Below are 24,051 nucleotides of genomic sequence, written 5' to 3'. Positions count from 1 at the left end.
AGCAGTGTCACACTCCAAAGAGAATAGACGGCAGGACTCCTTCACCATTGAGTACTCCTCCCCCTCCCCCTTCTCCCCAGGGGGGGGGAACACTATAAATAGACAGTGGAATAGGAATGGAGTAGGGAGAGAGGGAGGAACCAGAAGGATTCAGTGCTGTTACTGGGGGCTTGTTTCCCCCAGTGAAGCTGGCAAATACTTCTTGTCCTTCCTCCTTCTACCAAACTTCTCCAGCTGAGGGGAAGACCAGCTAACACACTTCTTGCAGGGCGAAGCACAAATGCACACCTCCTACAAAGGAAAAATAATACTAGCAAAAGTAAATTTATCCAAATACTCATCAACATTCAGTAACAAGAGGAAGAGAGAGACAGTGCAGTGAGACATCCATTCTTCATAGAGGCCAAAGAAAAAGTTGCAGGTGATATAAGGGTGAGTGAGGGGTCTTCCCCTACTCATTCCCCATAAGCACCTGTTAACAACCTTATTACCAAGTCCAGCAACCACTCCAGCTCACACTGATGATACGCCTATATAAAAGACTGGTTTATATTTCTTGAGGAACAGAAATTTGTTAGTGTTATCATTTTTTATCAGTTTTAATGCATAACTTTATGTCTGAAAAACAAGACAGCATTTATATGGTATGAATTGTATGGCTGTTTCATGAAAACTTTTAATGTGAATTTTCCTTTTCAGTTCAAATTTTAGATAAATATCTTTCAACCACTGATTTTCAAAGTTGTTACAGTGTCAGAATACAGAAAGGAATCACTCTCTGTAAAAAAAAAAAATTAGCAAGAATATATACCTCAGCTACACTCTCTTTAGATATCAGATTGAAGTGGCTTAAACTGATTACTGTAAGGTTAAATTATTTTCACTGATTACAGTGATTCATAGGTAACAGGACTTTGCTCAATAGATTATAAAGTATAGAATATCAATGGTATAATAATTTTTTGTGAGGATACATTAGATTTATATATTAGATTTGTTATTGAATTTCTCTATTTTATGCAACTATATTATATTTTATATGAACTGTAATGGAAGTTAATTAATCAGTCTATTTCTCTTTCTTTTCAGAGGGCGGGCAGGGGGGGTTATGCCCACCTCACTGACCTCGCCTCCCCTGCACCGCCACACTCAGCTGCCATTTCCTCTCCTGCTGCTGCTGCCACTACTACTGTTGCTTTCTATGCCAAAGCTATGCCTCTCTGGTGTTCCAGTGGTTGCCTCTGACACTTTTTCTTTCACACAGCCTACCCACATTTTGTTGGCTACTTTTGCTACCACTACCTCTTCAAAGTCTTCCGCTGACACCAACACCGCATCCTATTCCACAACTGCCCCACCATTAGCCAGTGCTGTTGTTGGAAACATCACACCAATGGTTCTGGCATCACCACATTCTGTTTCCAAGATTTTCACGCTCTCATCTTCACTTGCTGCTCCAACTGCATCATCCACTGACAGACCTTGTCTTCCTTCAAATCCCAATACATCCAGTAAATACTCTTCTGGTGAGGAAGAGAATCTTACAAAAAAGGAACCCAAGGGACCATATTATATTGAAAACTATAGAGTGAAAAACAGAGTGAATGCTGTCATCAGGAGTGCTAATGAATCAGTTCTAGGTAGTGATGATACATTCCCTTCTATATATCTTGGTTCAGGTGGAAATTTTGGAGGAAATGAGACCTACCTCGGAGAGCTAGAGCTAAGGAATTGGACAGGCACAGACATTGGCTTGACAATCATCAAGGCTTTAGTAATGGGAGCAATTATAATAGTGTCAATGCTTGGAAACATCTTGGTTATTGTAAGTGTTGCATTGCACCGTCGCCTCCATTCTACAGCTAATTACCTCCTTGTGTCCTTAGCAACTGCTGATATGCTTGTGGCTCTCTGTGCCATGACATTCAATGCTTCTGTTGAATTATCAGGGGGGCGCTGGATGTTTGGACGCGTTATGTGTGACTTATGGAACAGCTTTGATGTTTACTTCTCAACCGTCTCCATCTTACATTTGTGTTGCATTAGCGTGGATAGATATTATGCCATTGTCAGACCTCTGGAGTATCCACTTACCATTACCCGTCGTATCCTGGCTGTTATGTTAGCTCACTGTTGGTTAGCACCCACGCTCATTTCTTTCCTGCCAATATTCTTAGGGTGGTACACTACAGCAGAACACTTGCGATCTCGAGACTTTCAGCCTCATGTGTGTTCATTTGTTGTAAATGCAGTGTTTGCTTTGGTGTCCTCAGCTGTGTCCTTTTGGGTCCCTTGTACTGTCATGGTAGTTATGTATTTCAGAATTTTCCAAGAAGCTAGAAAGCAAGAACGGGCATTACTAACTAGGGCTTCCTCAGCCAATTCAACCGCTTACTCATCATCTATTAGACTTGGTTCTGGTGCATCACAGCAACAGCAGGATCCAGCTGCAGCAGCAGTGGCTCGTCAGCAGCTTTTAGTAGCTTTGCAACAAACACCTTTACCCTGCCACCTGCGTCAAAAATTCCTAATGAAAACATTAAGTGACACATCTTCAACTGTTTCAGTTGCCACAACATCATCAGGTATACCTTCTCTTGGTCCCTCTGGAAGCAGCAGTTCCCGCAGCAGCAGTGGTGGGGGAATGGTTAGTAACCTAATGACTGGTAATGGATCAAATGTTTGTAGTACATCAAAACCAAGTAGCAACAATGGGAACAGCAGTGGTTCAAATTGGCGTCATAATCGTCATGGTAGCACAGCATCATGGCATGGTCCTACCCGGCATAGCTCATTAGTACCATGCAATCGCCGACTACATAGCACACCCATAGTGACAAGTAAAGCTGGGCCCCCTCCAGTAGGTCGGCGTGAACACAAAGCTGCCCGAACTTTAGGCCTCATCATGGGAGCTTTTGTATTATGCTGGTTACCATTTTTTATTTGGTATGTTAGCATCAATATCTGTGGCCCTTCTTGTCACTGTCCACCTGCTGTTGTCACTGCACTATTCTGGATTGGCTACTTCAATTCTACACTTAATCCTTTCATATATGCTTATTTTCGTACTGATTTCCGAGAGGCTTTTCATCGTACTTTAAAGCGTCTTAGTTGCTGCAAGCCTCGTCAGCCTGCTGGAGTCTTTGTCTGACCACCATTACAAGTAATATGTTGGAGAGATGTTTTGAAACAATTCCTACAATAGACTTAGTGCTAAGTGCTGAGAGCAAAGGCTGTGCTAGCATAAGGGGACGATTTTACCATCTTCGTCTTATAAAGAAAAATTTGAAGGTCACCTACAAAGTATGGGTTGTGTGTTGGACAAAAAGTTAGAAAACTGAGTGTTTCACCAGAGGATTGCCAAGATAAATCTGACATTTATCTAGTCATTAATCATACACTAAGAAAATGAAAATACTCAAGTAATATATACAGTATTGCACTTCAAGTGAGTTTATTTACATTAAAGCAAAACCTGCTTGTGACATTTAGTTATAATGTAATATCCAGTGAAAGATTTGCTTAAATCATTTCTAAATAGTTTTCAGAAAGATGTAAATCATGGACATAGTGTAGTCATGCTCATATTATTACTGAAACAATGTGGTTCATCAGCCAAGGACCAATAGTGGTAATATACTAGTCGTGCTTTTTCTGGTGAGTAGAACATATAATTTTTGTACCGATTTCCTTTTGTTTATCACACAGGTCCTGATGTAGCATTTCAGATCTGGTTATGAACATCAAGTATCCAGAACATTTCATGAACCTTTCATTGCTACTTATGTTGCTTTTAAACCTAGCGATACTCAGTGATTCCAAGTGCTAGATAAGTCTTCTGCAAATGGTTAATCTAATCCATAACTAAGGTCAAGATATGTCCGTTGCAATGAGAAGAATTTCTCAGTTAAAGTGAAGACTATACAAACTTCTTTTGAGAGAGAATTAGTGATAATTTTCTTTGTGAGAGAATTAGTGATAATTTTCTTTCCATTTTATTTTTCTTCTTAATATCTCACAACAATGTGGTTTGTCATGAAGGTGAAATGTGATTTAGATCTAGTATAGTATTATGTAAAGAGCAAATAGCAACAATAATCTTTGGTGCTTGCTCAAATGTTGGATTTTATGTATGTGTAAGAAACTATAGTTTACTGTATACATGTATATACCAGCAATTTACTCTATCCATGATACATACATACATATATATATATATATATATATATATATATATATATATATATATATATATATATATATATATATATATATATATAATTTACACAAATACACGTATGTATAAATGTCTTGTATACATACTCAGTGTAAATAGGATTCTGGGTGACTCCTCAGTGATTTTCTTTAACGTCTTTAACAAGTGTTAAGGATTCGGGTAGCCGCTTAATGTACAAAGTTCAATATAAATCTTGATATGTATATTATGATGTAATGTGTAAAAGAGAGTATTCTTCATTATTTATGTGCAGCTGTGTAATGTAAATGATAATTTCACTTTATTTTTATTCTCTGATCTGAAGGAGGTCGTTAGCGATGAATGTTTGGAGAATGACACCGTGACGAGCAGTAAGCCACACTTGCTGGGCTTCAGGAGGCTTCTGATAGATATGAATAGACAGGCTTATTTTCCAATATCACTCTCCTTCCCATCACCCCTTATTTTCCCCAAGACTTTTTGCCTCTTCCTATAACCCCAACTTCACCTGTCCTGGGTGTATGCTTTAGCAATCGCAGTTAAACGTCACACCTTGTGCAAGTATGCAGGTAAACATTGGGGTGCTGCACAAGAGACTGAAGTTTGTTGCACATTCGAGGACATGAATTTTAATTGTATCGCACCATGTCTTTACTGGTCATTGTGTGACGTTAATAGTCTCAAAGGATAAGGACCCTGCATATTATTTTTTTCTTGTGTAAGATGAAGACCCGAGTGGTTGTTCAGTTCTTTGTGACCAAAAGTGTTTGGGTGATTAAATGACTTGTGATCAAAAGTAAATGCGGAAGCCCTGATTTTACTGTATTAAAATTGTTCGTGAAAAACGGATTAAAATTGTCCCTTTGCATCTTAGATATTGGGAGACATCTGAAATGCAAAGGTTTCATTGATTCTTGTGATATGTGCTGCAATTTGACCTTGAAGAAATCTCGGCAAAACGTGCTTACTAGAATTGACAAGTCAATCCTGGCTTCACATCACAACTCAAGTGTTGTTCCAGCTAAGGCTCGTCCTGTGTGAGACAATTGGGTTTGATGCACAGTGTTCCTTGAGATCCATATAGTAAGTGTAAGGTCGTGATATTCGATTGCAAAGATAATTAGACAAAAATCATGGAATGGAATCTGAAATCTAGTCCTTTTTTATTGTAATTTGTTTTCTGTAATCTTTTTTCCGGTTTTATTTTGCTACAACCAAAGCGATAAGGTAATCAGTATAAAAATGCACTGAATATTATCTAACCGTACTTTTTCACTCATTTAAATCTGAAATACATTGAATATGTATGAACGAAGTGGAATGAGAAACCATTTTACTGTATCTTAAAAGGAAAGCATTGATAGAAGTAATTTTGGCTGCATCGCAGTTATCATGAAAAAGGAATAGGTTTTACTGTTAAATAAGGTCATCTTTAAAATTACATGTGTTAGTGAGAACAAGGTATGTCTGTTTTGTAAATAGTATTATATTTTGTTCAAAATGCAGGTATTTAACTAGTCTGGTTCCGTCTACTGAAAAAGGTGCTCAGACCTGAAAGATAGTTTTCAGTATATTTAACTTTCCACCTCCAAAAGTTAAAGCTTGTGTTATTTTGCATGTGTAGAAAACGTACCTCTTGTGTTTTACCAAAGTAAACCTAAATATGGAAAGCCAAAGCCAAGCCAAATATACTGTACTGCATTTCTTTTATTTCCATTCACTTTTCAACTTTGTCTTTTTTTAAAAATACTGTATCTGGCATGGGAAAATTACTGTCATATTATATAATGCCTGCAGTGATGAATCTTTTAATTATATTAACTAGGGAAAAATAAAATATCAATAAGATGAAAAGTGCTAATATGATGCTGAGGTTGTGTATCGGTAGTTTGTCAACTTTCAAGAGTAAAGGAAATTTTATGTAGACTTAAGGTTTTGATGGTTTGATTAGGCAAAGCTCTATTACAGAATCTAGAGTTCACACCTGGTTAATAGGTTGTCTAAGGCAGTATATCAGAATGGTTATGAAACACTCTGTACAGTGACTCACCCCTGTAATGCCTACTGGAGATAACTCTCATCTTTGCTACCCCCATTTGCTGTCATTTGGTGTGAGCAGGTGTCATCTACTGCAATTTGATATTTTTGCTTTTGTCCAGCATATGCTGTCGTTCATTAGAACTATTTTATCTTCTCTCCCTACCAATGCATGATAGGTGTATCTCCATGGTATGCTGACTATCTTGTTACATGAAGTGTGACTTTTTTTTTCTCCTTTGGCCTCTTTAGGCACTATCAGTATTGCTTTTTTTTTTAGGTGATTTGGGTACAATATATACTTTTTGTTGTGAGGAAACTGAGACAGTCATGATTGCCCAGGTTAATCTGTCACTACAAGATGCAATAATGTGAAGTTTAAATTCTAAATTTAAGGCATAAACACTGCTCATAAGTTCTTAGATTAGAATCAATATGGCTCTCCAAAACATGCTGGTAATTTTATTCTCTTGTTTATAAGATGATCCTACTTGCTCTGCATCTATTACAGCTCTTAAGAAGAAAGAGTAGCTCATTGTTTGCATCATCCCTTACCTAGGCAGAGTTAGGACAGATGTAGTGATCATAATGCAAATCCCCTTGCTGGTGCCCAGTAAGGTGCCTTGTATTTAGAACCCCTTATATGTCCTTTTTCTGGTTCTTGTCGCAAAGTTTGGTGTAAACTTTAACGTGTATGTTTCACCATCTTCTGCCTATTCTACCAAACCAGATCTTAAAATCCTTAGTTTTTTCTATGTTTAGAGGTCATCCATGAGTGGGATGCCCTCCATCTGTGTGCCTTTCATCCCTCTTGTAATTGACAAACAGGTTGTTACTCTGTAAGGTTTTGTGGTTTGCTTTCTGTCAAGTATACATGGCATGGCACTTACCAACTGACAATGAGTTCTCTCCTCACTCCTTTCTTACCCCTCCTTAGTCTGCTGTAATGTATTCACTGAATGCAGGATAGACTATGTGATGCCAAGCTGCGCCAGGCATTTCCCATTTGAAATATGTGTCCCTTTTCTATTTTGATTCCATATTGAGAATACCCATCAGTTTTGTGGATTCTCCTTGGTTTACTTCTGTGCCCACATTTGACATGGATGGCAATTTTCTTGGCAGGATAAATATCCATCTGTTTCCTTATTGTGGTATGGTTACTTTTGTTCAGTTATTGGCAATTGCCATCTGATTCCAGGTAAGGTTATCCCCCCCCCGCACTGGAACCCATTATATTGCATTGGGGATACTACAGACCTTTGTGAATGGGGACAGGCTTTTAAGAGCACAACTGTTTCCTTGGTGCATGCACAAGTGGATAGGAATGAAGGCCACACTTCGCTCCTGGGCAAGGAATATAGTAATGGATTGGTCAAGGAGATGAGATATAACATTCATTCTAGCATGACCAAAAATCCCTGTTACTCCGTATGCTCACGAGGCAACCAATTTCACCCTTGATATATTAAACAAAGGAATCAACCCCCAGGAATTCAGAAAGGACACGCAGAATTTCCAGAAGGGTGGCAAAGGACTACTTGTCTGGAACCCTTCAATACATAAGAACAAAAATTATTAAGAGTCCTTTCATAAATTCATTCCAGGCCTTTCAAAGCTAGCTTTCAGTTATCTTCTGTCTTCAAAAGCTTAAATACTGTCAAGGCACTGAACACTTCACAACCACCAATTCAAGAGTAATTTCTTGGGACCTGGGCACTCTTTCAAAATAGTGCTCTTAATTGAATTCCAGGAGCTTGCACTTCTCAGTTTCTGATCATAAACTTTGATAAATATATCAGTGATGTACAAGCAATACATCTAGTATCTCTGACCATATAAGTTCCTTTTTTTATACACCTAGAAACTGGAACAATTTAAAAGTAAAAATCTCTCATACTTACACTGTGTTTCCGAGGTCCACAGTTTTTTTCCTGCTTTAGATATCTTACCGAGCGACACATCACTTGCTTTATGTTATGTAAAAGGTTGCAGCTTTTGAAATAAATTTTGGGGTTATAAATGTATCTTCCATTCTGTTCAGAGGGTATTGGACCTCTGAAAGAAGTTTCCACCAACAGGAGAATCAACCATACTTCATATCAGTTATCTTAAACGAGGTAGTATTCTAATCTCTTTCGTAGCCTTTCTGAAAATTTAAATACATTCTTCCATTCAGTAATAAATCTTATCCAATAAGCCATCACTTGTACCTGTATCCTGTATGAATTTAAATTAGTCTTAATATATACAGTATATGCATTAGTGTATTAAACATTACCATTTTTCTGTAATATTTTCTAGTACAATTAATACCCTCACCCTAAATGCAAACTGATAAAGAGCAAAAGGTGGCATCTGTGTTTCAGAAATGTAGACTTTAGGCTTTCTAATGTTGCTTGCAGGGAAGAATCCTTATTAATTTTTGTTAGGCAGTATATCCTGGACTTGTGTACTTGTTACATCCAGCTTCAACTTTTACATGGACTACTCCTAATTAATGAATCTATGACAAAAGCAGAGTGAGTTCATGGTATATTATTTCAACCCAAACAGTCTGGGACATGGTGCTAAGCAGAGGTCCTAGATATCCCCTGGGTATTCATTTGTTCCCAGACTCATCCACGCCAAGTTCTGGATTCTGTATTAAAGTGTGTTAATTCAGACCATCAATATCATAGATCTTTTACATGTTGTTGTTTTACTCCCTGAAAGTTTACATGCAAGTGGAAAATACTAACTCTGGCTCCACAGCTCATTTATTTATAAATATGGAAAAGTAACTTGTATCCTATTCATTTCTTTATGAACATGATGCTACAGAATAATGATTATTAAACATACCATTATAACTCTCTCTCTCTCTCTCTCTCTCTCTCTCTCTCTCTCTCTCTCTCTCTCTCTCTCTCTCTCTCTCTCCTTTTAATTTAATGATAGCAGTGTTACTTTTGATGATATTTTGCATAATCTCAGACTTTTGTATTGAAAATCATCCCTTTTTAAGCAAGAACCTCCAAAGTTCTTGTCCGCATAATAAACATTGTAATTATATAGAAAGAAATTCTTATCACAGTGTTTCACATCTAACCTTATTACGTGTGAAGCACATGATAGTAACTCCTGCGGAGTATCTTAAAAGGCAAAAGTCTTGAATTATAATTTTCTGTTCAAATACTGAAACTAACTCGGCATCCGGGCACTTATGTTTTAAGCATGACGCATACTTGCAAAGCCTGTCATTATCTCTCACTGTCAACATTTGCTTGAAACTGTATTGTATTTATAGAGATAGGAACTTTTTCTTTCAGAGTAAAATATTTTCTAAGTGTTTGTTTCATTCCCCTTCTTACGATGACATGTTAGTGTGGAAAAGTATTATTGCAGTTTTCACAAATAAAGTGCACATTAATCCAATAACGTGTGAAAAATAAAAATGGCCACAGTCAATATGGAACTGTTTAACGCACATCAGGGCATGTAAAAAACTCATTTACCCAAGACATTATTTTAGCACTGTATGTGTTTTCACGGGCAAGCTAAATAGTTGGTTAAGATACCATTGAGGTTTTGTCCAAAAATCTAGATTCTGATTCTCAAAAATGAATGCCAAAGACTTCAAGTTTCAAAAAATGAATATAAAGTTTTTATAAATAAATACAAGACCCTATAAAGCCTTGAATAATAAAAAAAGTTTTCTCGCTGACGTCTTTCATCACTGAAATTCCTTAAATACAAAAGGTTCATCAATGAACTTGAAAGATTTTTTTTTAACCCAGGAATAACAAAGACCTAGAACCTTTTCAGTCAACCTAAAGTATTTCAAGGTTCCATCAAAGTCCCAAAAATTTCAAAATTTCCTTGACGTCTTGAAAAATCTAAGTTCAATGTCTGACCACCAAACACCATTGTTTTTATCCAAGAAATGCAAAAATTCAAATGGTTCATAACCCAAGAAAATAGACAAAGACATCCCACTACATAGTTTCAAAGATTCCATGTTTCTTTTGACAAAGCTCTAAAATACCCAGAGGTATAAATAATGATCAAGATACTGAATTTAGGAGGCTTATCAAAACCCCTAAAATTCAGATATTCCCGAGTTCAAGAGACTATTTCGTTACTGGCCCTAAAAGAGGCTGACTACTGAACACTAAAGATTTACATGATCCATCCATCAACGAACCAAGAGTACACAGTTGAACTTAAAAGACTATTACATCAGGCCTCTGGAGACCATAAAGTTTGAAGGTTTCATCTTAAGCCTTAATTTTATTCGACAGACCTCAGCCTGATTGAGATTTCACCACTGAACTGCAAGGGGAATCAAAATTTTATCAACATTTCCCAAAGACACAGAGGCTTTGTCAGTGAGCCATGATGATTTTGTTTTAGTTGGCACCAGGCGCAGTATCATACTGCCGCATCACAGTTTCCAGTTGGAGATGAGCTTGTGTTCAACAGTAATGGATCTTTATGGCTAAAATTGAATTTACTACATGCTCCGCATGTGTGGTATACGCCACAATTGCTGCTTTTATTAGAAGACCAGTGTGGTGACTCAGTGGTTTCATGCAACCCATTAATGAAAAAAAGAAAGGAACAAGAAGGAAAAGTGCTAGGATTCTAATGCTAAAACATAAATTATAAATTCGCCTCAGAGAATACAAGAAGCTCTGATTACCACAGATTAAATGTGGAAAGTGGTTGACTGATAGATAATACACCAGCACCTGAAATGAAAGACTTTTTTTTTTTTTTTTAGCTTAAAAAACCGGTGGCCACAAAGGCACCTGTAATAGAAAGAAAACCCACATTGCTGTAAAGATGAACTATTTCAGAGCAGACAGGGTTAGGGCCACCAAATGATAAACTATATTTCAGTCTTGTTCTGATGGGAAAAAGAAATAGCAGCCTCCAAGAAGAAAGCTGAGAGCAAATTTGACGAAGACTGAGACCATGCCAAAACCTGGAAATGGGTCAAATGTTAATATGGATGGTAGGTGAATGGAAGCAGCTAATTCAGACAGATACCTGACAACAATTAAAGTGGATGATGGTAGGATATGTAAAGATACAAGTCACAGAATATGTGAAGCAAAGGAAGCAAGCTGTGCAACAGACCAACAAAAAGACAGGGAGTGTCTGTGAAAGCCATGGTTAGGACGAATGAATGATCATAAAATTTAGGCGGTAAAACCAAAGGCTGGGGCACTTGCAGCCATTCATCTTAAGACATTGAAAATAGCATATTAAAACGGCTAGACAGCAAGACAACGAAATCCAGAAAATAAATTAAATAAAGTACAAGGATCCAGAGGAGAAAACAACCCACAGTTACACAAAGAAGAACAGTCATAGTAAGTAGTGATCGTAATAGTTAAGAGAGGTTCTACAGCATGACGGAAGAAAGGAAAAAGGAACGGAGGTAAAGTAAAATGCTAAAAGATGGGTACACGTACCGCTAAGGTCCTGATGAGCTTTTTGTGTAGGTATATAAAAGTGATTACACACACGCACACACACACACACACACACACACACACACATATATATATATATATATATATATATATATATATATATATATATATATATATATATGTGTGTGTGTGTGTGTGTGTGTATAATATATACAAATGTATATGTATAATTATAATATATATAAATAAATATATATGTATATATTATATATATATATATATATATATATATATATATATATATATATATATATATATACGTACACATACATAATCACTTTATATACCTATACAGTCGCAATCCTGCAGCAGATATATATATGTAATATATATACAGTATATACTGTATATATACAGTATATACTGTATACACTGTATATACAGTGTATACAGTATATACTGTATATATATATATATATATATATATATATATATATATATATATATATATATATATATATATATATATATATATATATATATGTGTGTGTGTGTGTGTGTGTGTGTGTGTGTGTGTGTTATATATATATATATATATATATATATATATATATATATATATATATATATATATATATATATATATATATATATATATAAATATATATATATATATATATATATATATATATATATTCTGTATATATACTGTATATTATATATATATGTATCTACTGCAGGATTGCAACTCATACTAATAAAACCTTACTAGATGACTTGTTGGAACTGTCTAAATGTTCATTGGCTGAGAAACCTTCATGATGCAAGTTCTTGGCATAGGCCTGTACCTACTAAAAGGATGTGGGTTTTGGGAATGCTGCAACACCATACCCAGGCAACAAATCAATGTACATATATACTCCAGAGTTGACGATACCGTGACCGTACTATCTGAGCAGAAGGGAATGGAAACACCTCTGGTGTCTGACATTCATTCACACCTTACATCAATACTATATGTACAGTACGTATACTTCCAAACCCAACCAAAGACGATTTGAAAATGGGCTTCACTTCTGGAACTCGGAAATGACATTGCTATAAATCTACTTAACCTAACATTCCCTTAGGCACCGTGGAAAGACCAGAGGGATTTCATCAACCTAAACCCCCAGATCCCCATAAATATACATAACTTGGAAATGAAGGCAGGGAGATGAGGGTTATTTACCTACTGAACCTTAGAAGGTAGAACACCATAAATGTACCTAACCTAAGAGATCTCTCCCTATGAGAAGGACTTCATTTACACTTTTCATGAACACCTAAATAATTACTGTAAATGAACCCTGGACAAGCCCTACGGTTGCTGGTGTCCTGGGCAAGCAGAAATTCAGCACCCTTGAAGGTACAATTTTTTAAAAATTTTCTCATGGAGGCAAAACTGCAGATGTAAGAACAGAGTTCATTACTATATAAGACAAAGAAAAGAAGTCGAGCACAGCATCAGTTTCAAATCCTTTCATTACTAAAACTCTTTGAGGGAAAGAATATACCTGCATGTAATGAATTTGTTGCATATGAAAATAATAACCCAAGAGGGTTGTACATGGTTAAGGATTTGAGTTTAACAATTTTTGATGGTGGCATTTTATAGACCCGCAAAGAACGAACTGAAACTTGCATTTCCTTAATATGAATAACTTTCTTTTCAAGAGACACTGGCCAATGGCAAGTTATTTTAATAATACGCTGTACAATATATCAGACTCAATGTGACAGTGATTAACCCTGACAAACAAGAAGGGAATTATCCCAAATGAAACATTTTTCCTTGATTTTAGACCTTTAAATGTTTTCATAGCACCAGTCTATCTACATCTGCCTTCTTAAAATATTTTTTGATAATAAGTAGACTAATCATGCCATATTCGAGTAATTAGGACACTTTCCTCATCTAGAGTCTCAGAGAAAGCAGAGGTGATCAGCAATTTAAAACAATCAATCGACGGGAGATAATGAGCGTCCCAAATGTCAGTTAAAGTTGTACACTTTTTCCTTATTACTATTAATATTTAAAGTTTCAAGTTAAGTTGATGTAAGTTTTTGATGCAAAGCTGTTCAGTTACAAGAATTAGAGAAAATACAGGCATTTCTTGCATGATCTTTTGTTCACCATTAAGGAAGATATACAATAATCACCATTAAAAGGATTAGTTTAGCATGACTTAGAAAATATCATTTGTCTAGAAAATACATAAAATGTATCGTATAAATTACTGGCATGTTGGCCATGATAAAAAAAAAAAGTAATGCCACGAAGTCAATGATGAAATAAAGTGCCGATACAACGCCTCCACTTTCACCTCCTGTCAAAATTGTGTCAACTACTACTACTACTGCAACCACGTAAACAAACTGACGTCAGATCTTTCAGATGTTTGGGCTGTCTGAAGTTATGGAGACCGCCGTCGAAGGCATCATCGACCCTTTAAAGTTAACGTCGTTGAGTGATATCAAAGAAGCTTATGATAGATTGTGCCAAGAAGAGGTAATGTTTGTTTTTTCTATTTAGAGTATCTTGGTCCAGTGTGCTTTGACAGGACATTTTTATGGAGGCTAGCCTACCGCAACTTTCCGGTTGGCCAAATTGACTTAGCCTATGCGGGAAGGGAAATAAACGGGGTTTATTTTAATTATTATCTGAATCACAGGTAAAACTTTACTTGAGTTGCTTGGCCTGATTCCCGCCAGTCGTCGACCGGGATAGGTTCCTCATACATAAATAGGCCTAGACGTAACCTTTCCTATAGGCTAATGCCAGGCCCTGACCCAACCAGATCTTACCTACCTAACCTAACTTAGGGCGACGTACCTGACCTGGCCTGGAGGGGTTCCTCCCCCCCAGGGCCCCCCAAAAAGGGCAGTAACCTGTCCCAGTCAGCGACTGACAGGAATCAGGCCGCGCAACTAAAGTAAAATTTTACCGAATCACAGATGGTGGTTTTCAGGTAAGTTTGGTTAAGTCATGAAAACTTTAATTAGGCCTAACTAGCATACCCTAGTAGGCTAAGGAGATTAGGTAAAACTGAAGACTACTACTGCAACTGAATGGTTTGGTGACTAACAGTTTATGTGCAAAATGGGTACCGTGTTAAGTACCAGCTTCTTGGGATGAATTGAAAAACCTGATCAAAAGATGGCAGATATCATAAATACATAAAAGCATGAATATAAACAATGCATAAGCTAAAGGTGGTAAATATTATGGTTGCTGTCTGGTAGGAACGAGGTAGCAGTAGTATTCAGTTTTAGGTTAAAGTGGATTATTCTAAGTCTCAAAAAACAACTTCTAGGCCTGACGAGCTTAGTAGGCTGAGACATAACGGCCAAGGTCTAGATCTCAAAGAATAATGGCTAGCCCAGACTGGTTACAGTATGTTGCATTTGATAAAAAGGTGAAATTTTACTTTAAAACCATTATCACATTTTGGACGTGAAAATATAATTTTCCCGTTTTAACATGTGCTTTGAACATTTCTGACATTTGCTTCGTTCACAAGTAACCTAACAAACCATACCTAACCTAACCTAGGGTACCAGGTCCTCACCCTAGTTCATGATATTGTGTAGTTGGTTACGTGAGTTGTGAATGAAACATATGTCAGAAGCATTCAAAGCACACACACTAAAACATAAGAAAATTATATTTTCATGTCCAAAATGTGATAATAGTTTCAAGTAACATTTTACCTGTAAAGGTTCAGGGGAGCCCACATGGTGTATTCACTGGTTTTGGCCAGCTTGAAAGCAATCAAAGACATATTCCAACAGGGACATGCCCAAACCTAACCTGACCTTAACTCAGAGTCCTGTACCAAACATGACAATGTGCATGATTGATGGGTGCACAACTATTCGCACTATTATTTTACATTGGAAACCAGTATAATTTTGGTCCAGGCAATGTAGCATAGGTTAGTAACATGAAAACTTTCTAATAAGGTATATCAAATATCCTATAGTGTGGCTTAGCTTAACCTAAGACAATCATCAAAGGAGAGCACTCAGGAAGAAAATACAACCATTTTCTTTTCTAAGTCCAACAGACAGAAATCATGTAAATTTATGATGTTGCTTGTATGTTCTTCTTTTTATCGTGGACTTCAGTCCCTTTGTGAAGTACATTAAAGTACTTTGAACAGAGTTTGTGCAGCCAATATGTTAGTCTTCCTACATGTCTTTGAGTCTTCCTACATGTCTCTGAGTTATGTTATTTTAACTTTATTTATATTTATATAAATATAGATATAATGTAGTGTTACTAATAAATTTCAGGTAGCCGTAGCTGAACGCTTAGAATGGAGTGTTGGAAATCGTCATCATTTGGAAGCAAGACTTTCTCAACTTGCTCGTTTAGTACCAACATTGCAGCTAGTCCAGGCTGATGCAAGACAACTAGAAAACACAATTTCTTTTACTCATCAACTTGCAAATAATGTTTCAGCAAAAGTTAGACAGTTAGATCTTGCAAAGGTAAGCTTTTGTTTTTAAAATTTTCTTTTCCCAGGATTTGTAAATCATTATATTTTGAGGAAATTTATATTGTATGTATTCTAATATAATGTGATGGTGACACAAGTGGTTATTTGTCAGAATATGTGACAGTATTTTGGCAGGATTTATTATTTGAAGTATATCTTTAGTCAAAGAATATTTTTTACTTCTTGTTTTATGCAGAGTAGAGTTGTTGATACTCAGAAAAGAGTTGGGGACTTGCTTGATCTAGAGGGATGCAGTGGTGGTGTGGCTACAGCTCTTGCACAGGAAGGTTAGTTATATTTTGCATGTTGGTCTGCAGATTTAAGTCCAGGGTAAGACTGAAGTCTTTTTTTGTTACCACATATTTCCAGAGTACCATTCTATGTAGACAGTATCTGTCTGGTAAGCTTGCCTTATGTATTGGTCAGGATGTTAGGATATTGTCACAAGATTCACAGCTGTAATCATGCTGTGTATAAACCATATATTTTAGTTCTTGTAAATGCTTATGACTGTGCACAGGAACTGGTGAGACAGATGAATTTAGCATGTTTATGCCTCATTCCATCATTCAGTGGATAAACTATATGCTGTATTGAGTTATGCACTTGTAAGTTTCTCCACCAATATGTGTAGCCCACTTGTCTACTACACCATTTGTTCCGACATGATATACAAACCATCAGTCCTTTACATTAGGAATTACTTATGGTGGAGCTGGACACGGCTGTTAAACTCTTGAACAAGGTTGTTAGGCAGTAACTACCGTCAGGTAGGCGGGAATACTTGCCTGCCAGGTTGTAAACATTCCAGCTTGCTTTCGGCTGTCATGCGTTGCAGACGTGTTTTCGGATCTCTGCCTGACTGTCTATTATCCTGGTGGGATCTTTCTGTATTTTGTGTATATATTACGTGTGTTTGATATTTATTAATACAAACCCACAATTTGTGATAACATTGCTTAAGCCGTCATTCCCCTGCGTCTGTGTCTTGGGTTTGATGGCCAAGGCGTATTTAGAGGGGCATAACCATGTGGCAGTGTTTCTCTTCCAGTAGCCCTTTATTTAGATACAGAAGGCGTTCCCCTGTATGTTCGGAGATATTAGATTGGGACGTAATATCTTCACTCCCCCTACATTGATCGGGATGTAAAGCGTTCGCTCCCCTTCTTGGGCTTGTGCCCTCCATGTGCAAGGGCATGACTAATTCCTTTCTACTTGTTCTGTGTGTTGTTTTTGCCAGCTGCGCTACGGAGAGTGGTGGGGGGGAGGGGAGGTTGCTGGCGTTGTCGGTAAGTTTCGCTTCCACAGCGCCCTTGGTGGCCTCCCCTCCTTCCTCCTCTCTCCCTGTAGGTTCTTCCTTATCTCTCCTTCGCCCTCTTCGCTCTCGGGGGGCCGCGGGCGGTCGGGCAACCTCTTCTCAGGGCCCTCCTCTCGCTGCGTAGGACAGTTCCCCTTGGAGCGAGAGGAGTCTCCCTCTTCTAATCATCTTTGCTTTTTCTTTTGGGTTGACAGTGAGCATCATAGCCAGAGCAGTAGTTGGTTGGATATCTCAGTTGGGATATCTTTGCATGAAGGAGTCCTGACATTCATTCAGTGTTGCTTTGGGATGGACCACAGTACCTGGTTGGAATGGCATAGTTTCACGTCGGGATCATTCTGACTCTGTTCCTGTCAATGTGGATCGATCGCTGTCATTGCTGGCCTTCATGTATGCTGTGGCACTGCCTCTGGCGTATCTGTGGTCCATCTGCTCCTGCTGTTTCCTGTGTTATGCTCCTGTTGACTCGACGACAGTCTCTGGGCGGCTCCTCCAGGTCTCCTGCCGCAGCCATCCTGATCGTTCCTGGGCCGCTTCCGTTGTGATCCTGCTTAGCTGTCCTGGAGGTTACGATGTTTCGTGTCCACCATCCTGTAGATGTCTGAGTGAAAGTGAAGGAAGTCGCCCTGTTGAAGTAGCTGCTGTCTTCTCCAACTTGATTTCAATTTCATCTTCTGCTGCCTCTTCCCTTCCTTTCCTGAGGTTCGAGGGGGTCACGGGAACCGGATAGACCTCCATTGGCCGAAGGAGAGGAAGGCTGCTTCTTTCCCCTTGATGCCCTTGGACTTCCTTGTCTTTCTTCGCCGAGAGAAGCGTCTCTCCATTTCAGCTGTAAAAGGCTACCGGGCCGCACTTGGCCTAGTCTTGCAGCTGAAAGGAGTAGATATCTCCTCTTCTTTCGAAATTTCCCTACTGATGAGAAGCTTCGAAAGGTCTTGCCCACCCAGAGATCTCAGGCTACCTGCATGGGATGTGACTCTCTTTCTAAGGAGCCTGACTCGTGCACCATACGAGCCTTTACGAGAGTCGTCAGACAGGGATCTGACCCTCAAGACTGTCTTCTTGCTGGCCTGGCATTGGCAAAGAGAGTTGGCGAACTTCACGGACTTTCCTTTGATGTTAAACACTCGAGGGGATGGGGATCAGTTACGCTTGATTTCATCCCTGATTTTGTGGCGAAGATTCAGAATCCTTCAGTCCCTGACACTCGGTTCGAGTCTTTCATGATCCCCTCCCTAGAGGACTTTGTACGTAATGAACCAGACAAGATGCTACTGTGTCCTGTTGGAGTGCTGCGGCGCTATCTGAAGAGCTTCGATGCCTCAGCCTGAGTGTCGACTCTTCGTTAGTACTGGCTCGGCCAAAGAAAGTGTCCAGAACCACGATCTCTTTCTGGCTTCATGAGACGATAAGGAGAGTGTATTCTGCTGCTGGAGAAGACAGCACCAGTACGCTTTGTCCGAGAGCTCACAAAGTCCACAGCATTGGTCCGTCCCTCGCATTCTGGAAGAATCTGTCGGTTCTACAGGTGTTGAAGGCAGGTGCATGGTCCCAACAGACTACCTTCTCTTCTCTCTACCTTTGGGATGTTGCACACAAGTCCTTGGACACTTTTTCCTTGGGTCCTGTGGTGGCTGCTCAACAAGTTGTGTAGCTTACCCGGCTCCTCCAACAGGACAGGTTGCGTCTCGCCTAAGATGTACAGTTGTGACTGGGAGAATGAATGTGGAGTGACTGGCCTCTCTTCCTTCTCCTCATCTCGGTTCTCTTCCCACGGGCAGGGAGCAGACGTGCTGTTACATGCTGGATCTGGCGGTCGATGCAGGTAAGCACCCAGCTAGAGCTTCTGTTCTATTTCCATTCGCGATTATAGAAGCAACCCCTCTCCTTCCCCTTGCAAGGCGGGGAAGGAGACCATAACAATAAGACAAACCCAATGCTTTTGATTGCCTTAATGTCACCGACTCCAAGTTCTTCCTAGCCTACTTTGCATGAACTAACTCTTCCTCTTTCATGCAAAGGGATCCAGAAGTCTGACAATTGATCTCGCGTTTCTTACAACTTGATAATTTTGTCAGAGACAGTTTTCCCTTCCTCGCTCTATTGACCAGGAGGGAACACAAGGTGTGGTGAACTCCACTCAGTTCATAGAGACTCACTCAGATTCCTCCTTCCAACCAGTTAGTCTTCCTAATGTAAAAGACTGATGGTTTGTATATCATGTCGGAACAAATCACAATTTTTTAAAGTAAATTGTATTTTTCCTAACTATACAAACCTGAGGTCCTTTGCATTACATTTCATGCCCACCTCATGCCACCCCTCAATCTGAAACCTGGGCCGAAAGGCAATTGCAATGTTTACATCCGGACAGGCGGTACCCCCGCCTCCCGGACGGTAGTTAACCGCCTAACCACCTTGTTCGAAAGTTCAGCGGCCGTTTGTAGCTTCACTGAAAGTACAGTAATTCCTAATGTAAAGGACCTCAGGTTTGTATAGTTAGCAAAAATACAATTTACTTTAAAAAATTGTGTTTTTGATGGAACAGACAAGTCACATATCTAGACTATAAAGTTTGTCTAATTATTTTGTTCTTCAGTGAAAGATGAAGAGTGTGGTAAAGTTAAAGTTGGACAGTTAAGTAGGATGAGACCTAAGGAAACATGAAAAATAAAAGACAAAGCAATGCATCAGAGACACTGCACTGAACCTTAGATACCATTTCCTGTGTGCTTTGCAAAGCAAACTAAGTGGTACCCTGACAGGTTTAATTATGCAAAAATATTTGCAAGATATCCATGAATGGTTTCATTAATTCATGGCAGGAGATGTTGAGAATTTCCTTTATTTTTAATGAAAGTTCCAGGGAAGGTTGATAATTGCCCCAGCAGATTGGTGTTGAAGGTGAAGCAGGCCACTGGGAAGATGCTGGATGGGTCATATAACACCATTTCAAATTTGTTGCCAAATTTGTTTAGCGGACACATGACTTATTTCATGGTTTATTGGTTTTAAGTTTTTGTAGTTATTATTTACTTTGGTATCTATTTTTCTGCTCTTGGTTTGTAGTATTCTGCTTTTGTAACTATTAGCTAGTAATGATATTTTAATTATAAAAGGATAGTCTAACTTTTGGAAGGGGAAGGCCTTAAACTGAAGTTGTTCGTGATGCATTTCACTGAAAATCAGAGCTGGGAATATTGCCTATTGCTTAGTCTATGGAGTGAGGAAAGCTATCTCAAATACTTGATTCTTTCACCATTTTGCCTAGTTTTTTTTTATATGCATTTGGAGCTGGGCACATCTTATATTTACTGTTTGTAAGTACTACTGTATACATTTACTGTGATTTTTTTTATTTTAATGGTACTGTACAATAATTTCCAATTCCTGATTTTTATGACAACAATTTCACTGACTTCTTGTTACAGACTATGAAACAGCTGCAGCTCATATTCATCGCTTTTTAGCCATGGATGAAACTCTTCTTTTACATACTACTGATTCTGCAAGTAAAGGTACAGCATTGACTTTTTTATTCCTAATCATACATTATTTGGAATTAATCTTACTATTAAAGTTAGTTTATATCTTTGCAGCATTATGTGTGATCAGCATTTAAAAAAAAAAAAAAAATACCCCTTGGCTAACCACTAGGACTGTATCTGTAATCACGTGTTTCGCACCAGGTGGTGTTGGAATGTTTACGTTCTTGTCAGAATTCTTCATGCCATGTCCTTTTGCAGACAGTGTAAATCGGCATTAATAGTAATTTTGATGATTTCTAGCTGATTTTCTTTTGTATGGTATAGTGATTGTTTTCTGTTTTTGCATTATGTCACCTGCAATAAGGAGAGATTAGGCTGTTTAGGAAAGAGTTTGTGGACACTAACTGTTTCAGTTGTGCAGGATGGTCACATTTATGTTAGCCTAGCTGTTGGGGCACGAGTGTAGTTTTCTTGATGTAAAGATATTAGCGGGTGATCTGATGAGAGGATGAAATTTTGTGATGTATCTGAAGATGCTAGACAATTCGTTAGGGCACACCATCAGCCTACCCAGTCTTTTTCTTTTGTCTTCCGGTGTTGCTTCTCCTCCTACTCTATTGCCTACCTTGTAGCCTAGGTTAACTCCTCTCTCACTCCTTCTTTTGCTCCGTATGTGGTTCATGAGAAAAAATAATAGGTAATTAAAACATACAGTATTCTTTTATTATGGTTAGAAATTTGACCGTATATCTTTCAGACGAAGATTCCCCCGTGATCGACCATTTTCATTTTCCCTCACAAGAGAGAAGGTGTTGCAGCCTTGGTGTCAGCCTGTAGCCCACCCTCTGGACTGCCCTGGGTCTGTTGGTCTTCTCCGCAGACAGGGAACCATAGCGTGTCTCTGTGCTCTTTGTCACCTTTCTCAACCATCTCTCCTGTACAGATTCGAAGCGTTCTCTGGACGAGTTATTTGGTAGTTTAACGCTCACGTTCACCAGTTCACATATCATCCGTTTTGTAGAGAGTGATAGTGATGTGTGTGAACTAGGAGAGTTACTTATTTAGGGATACAGACGTATTACGTTTTCCTCAGTAGTTCTGAGCCGTGCATCAATTCTTCTGTTGTCGTTTACAGGTATTGCCCTACTTACGATGGGGTTAGGTTCCAAAAAACCCATCGATTATTGAAAATATTGTATCTCGAATATAGCATAGCCTAAACTAGGGTATTCAGTACCATCTATGCATATATGGTAGCTTAGCCTACACTACACAGTATACTCTTTATATATGGTATAGTAATTATTAATGTCAGCTAATTCTGCAGGTTCAATGCAGATTGACTTATGACAATTCAGCATAAAGAGAAATTGAATGACACTAACAAGAGTTAGCCTAGCGTACAATATGGTATGTCGTATACAGAAACAATAGCCTAGCCTATACTATACTCTATACATATACGGTATAGTAATAATTATTAATATCAGCTAATTCTGCAGGTTCAGTGCAGATTGACTTATGATAATTCAGTACAAAAAGAAACTGAATAACAAGAACAAGAATCAGACTGTAGTGTAAGGGTTACTCACCAAGATTTCGTCCATTAGCAGCATACGTGAACGGTTACATACAACTAAAAATTGGAAGAGGAGGAGGATAATAAAGCAGCAGGATCATCAACTCGCTCCTCTTCAGATAGTATTTCTTCTTCTGTTAGTTCAGGTGTTTCAAGGAAATAGTTGTTAAGAGATGTAAGGGATCGAGGCTCAAATGTTGGGGAAGGGGTGGGAGTGGGGTTAGGGGTGGCTGAAGGCAATAGCACTGGAGTCATTCTCTTAAAGAAGTATTCCATTGTCGGTTGCGTGGTGCATTTTTTTTCGTTCTTCAAAATGACTTGGTAACATGCAACAGCGTCTTGATGTGCTCTCTCAACTTTAGTAAACAGTTCCATGTTCCCATCCATTTTACTTAAAAGTTTCAGTCCATGTTCAAATGAGGCAAAAACCTTTGACAGTGCTTTTGTCGTAAACTTTCGCTCTGGCTCTTCTTCAATTTCTTCTTCCTCTTCTGCTCTTTTTCTCTCTTCTGCAAGTGCAATTAAATCTTCTGCCGTTAGCTCTACATCTTGCACATCTAAAAATTCTTGGATATCTTCCTTATCAATTTCTAAATCTAAACTTCTCCCAAGTGTCAAGATCTTTTTATTAATTTCCACAACTTCTTCATCCTTATTGAAACCTTTAAATGAGTTCACATACACTTGTAGCAGATTTTTCCAAACCCTATTCATATATTCTTTCTTTACCTTCTTCCACACCTTTCCAGTGTTCATAATGGAGTTCAGAACATTGAATTCCTTCCAGAAAGTTCTGAGATCTTTCTCCTCACTATCCGTAGCCTGAACATCCTGAGGAAACGTGTTCCGAAGGTAACAGGCCTTGAACTTAGCCACAATGCCCTGATCCATGGGTTTCATGAGAGAAGTGTTTGGTGGCAGAAACACAACTTTTATGATCTCGTTAATATCTCCGATGTTCTGTGGGTGGACGGGAGCATTGTCTAGAATCAGCAGAATTTTGAAGGGGGGTGTTGTTTTCCCTATAATAATCTTTCACTTCTGGAATAAAGCAATGCACAAACCAGTCTTCGAACAGCATTGCAGTCATCCATGCTTTCTTATTTTGATGGTATGCATAGGAAGCGTATGCTTGTCGATTCTCTTTAATACTCTTGGATTTACAAAGTGATAAATTGTGAATGGCTTAAGTTTATACCCAGCCACATTTCCCCCAAGCAGAAGAGTCAGTCGATCTTTGTATGCCATAAACCCAGGCATCGTTGTTGCCTCTTTATGGATGTAGGACTGTTGAGGCATACACTTCCAATAAAGTCCTGTTTCATCGACATTAAAGATTTGCTCTGGCAAGTACCCTTCATCAGTGACGATCTTATGTAAAGCATCCTTAAATTTAGCGGCTCCTTTGGCATCAGCGCTTGCTGCCACTAATTTTCACACTAAAAATTA

General features: G+C 38.4%; 2 protein-coding genes across 3 annotated transcripts in view; both read left to right on the top strand.

Annotated features, from left to right (window-relative positions):
- The window catches only part of LOC136843669 (octopamine receptor beta-2R-like), a 413,556-nt gene extending 410,147 nt beyond the window's left edge, over nt 1-3,409 (top strand). For both annotated transcript variants that reach the window (XM_067112233.1, XM_067112232.1), the window contains exon 4: nt 1,090-3,409. In XM_067112233.1, coding sequence (XP_066968334.1) covers nt 1,109-3,151 — 2,043 coding nt within the window. In that variant the 5' untranslated portion in view covers nt 1,090-1,108 and the 3' untranslated portion in view covers nt 3,152-3,409. The remainder of the gene's footprint in view (nt 1-1,089) is intronic.
- Nucleotides 3,410-14,044: 10,635 nt separating this feature from the next.
- The window catches only part of Cog4 (conserved oligomeric Golgi complex subunit 4), a 118,307-nt gene continuing 108,300 nt past the window's right edge, over nt 14,045-24,051 (top strand). Inside the window, exons 1-4 of the mRNA XM_067112231.1 lie at nt 14,045-14,224; nt 16,012-16,209; nt 16,414-16,504; nt 20,967-21,053. Of these exons, the coding sequence (XP_066968332.1) occupies nt 14,111-14,224; nt 16,012-16,209; nt 16,414-16,504; nt 20,967-21,053 (490 nt within the window). The 5' untranslated portion in view covers nt 14,045-14,110. The remainder of the gene's footprint in view (nt 14,225-16,011; nt 16,210-16,413; nt 16,505-20,966; nt 21,054-24,051) is intronic.

This window comes from Macrobrachium rosenbergii, chromosome 12 (assembly GCF_040412425.1).
Source record: "Macrobrachium rosenbergii isolate ZJJX-2024 chromosome 12, ASM4041242v1, whole genome shotgun sequence".
In the NCBI taxonomy this organism is placed as follows: domain Eukaryota; kingdom Metazoa; phylum Arthropoda; class Malacostraca; order Decapoda; family Palaemonidae; genus Macrobrachium; species Macrobrachium rosenbergii.
Note: the sequence above shows the minus strand (reverse complement) of the source record. Positions and strands in the feature narration are given on the sequence as shown.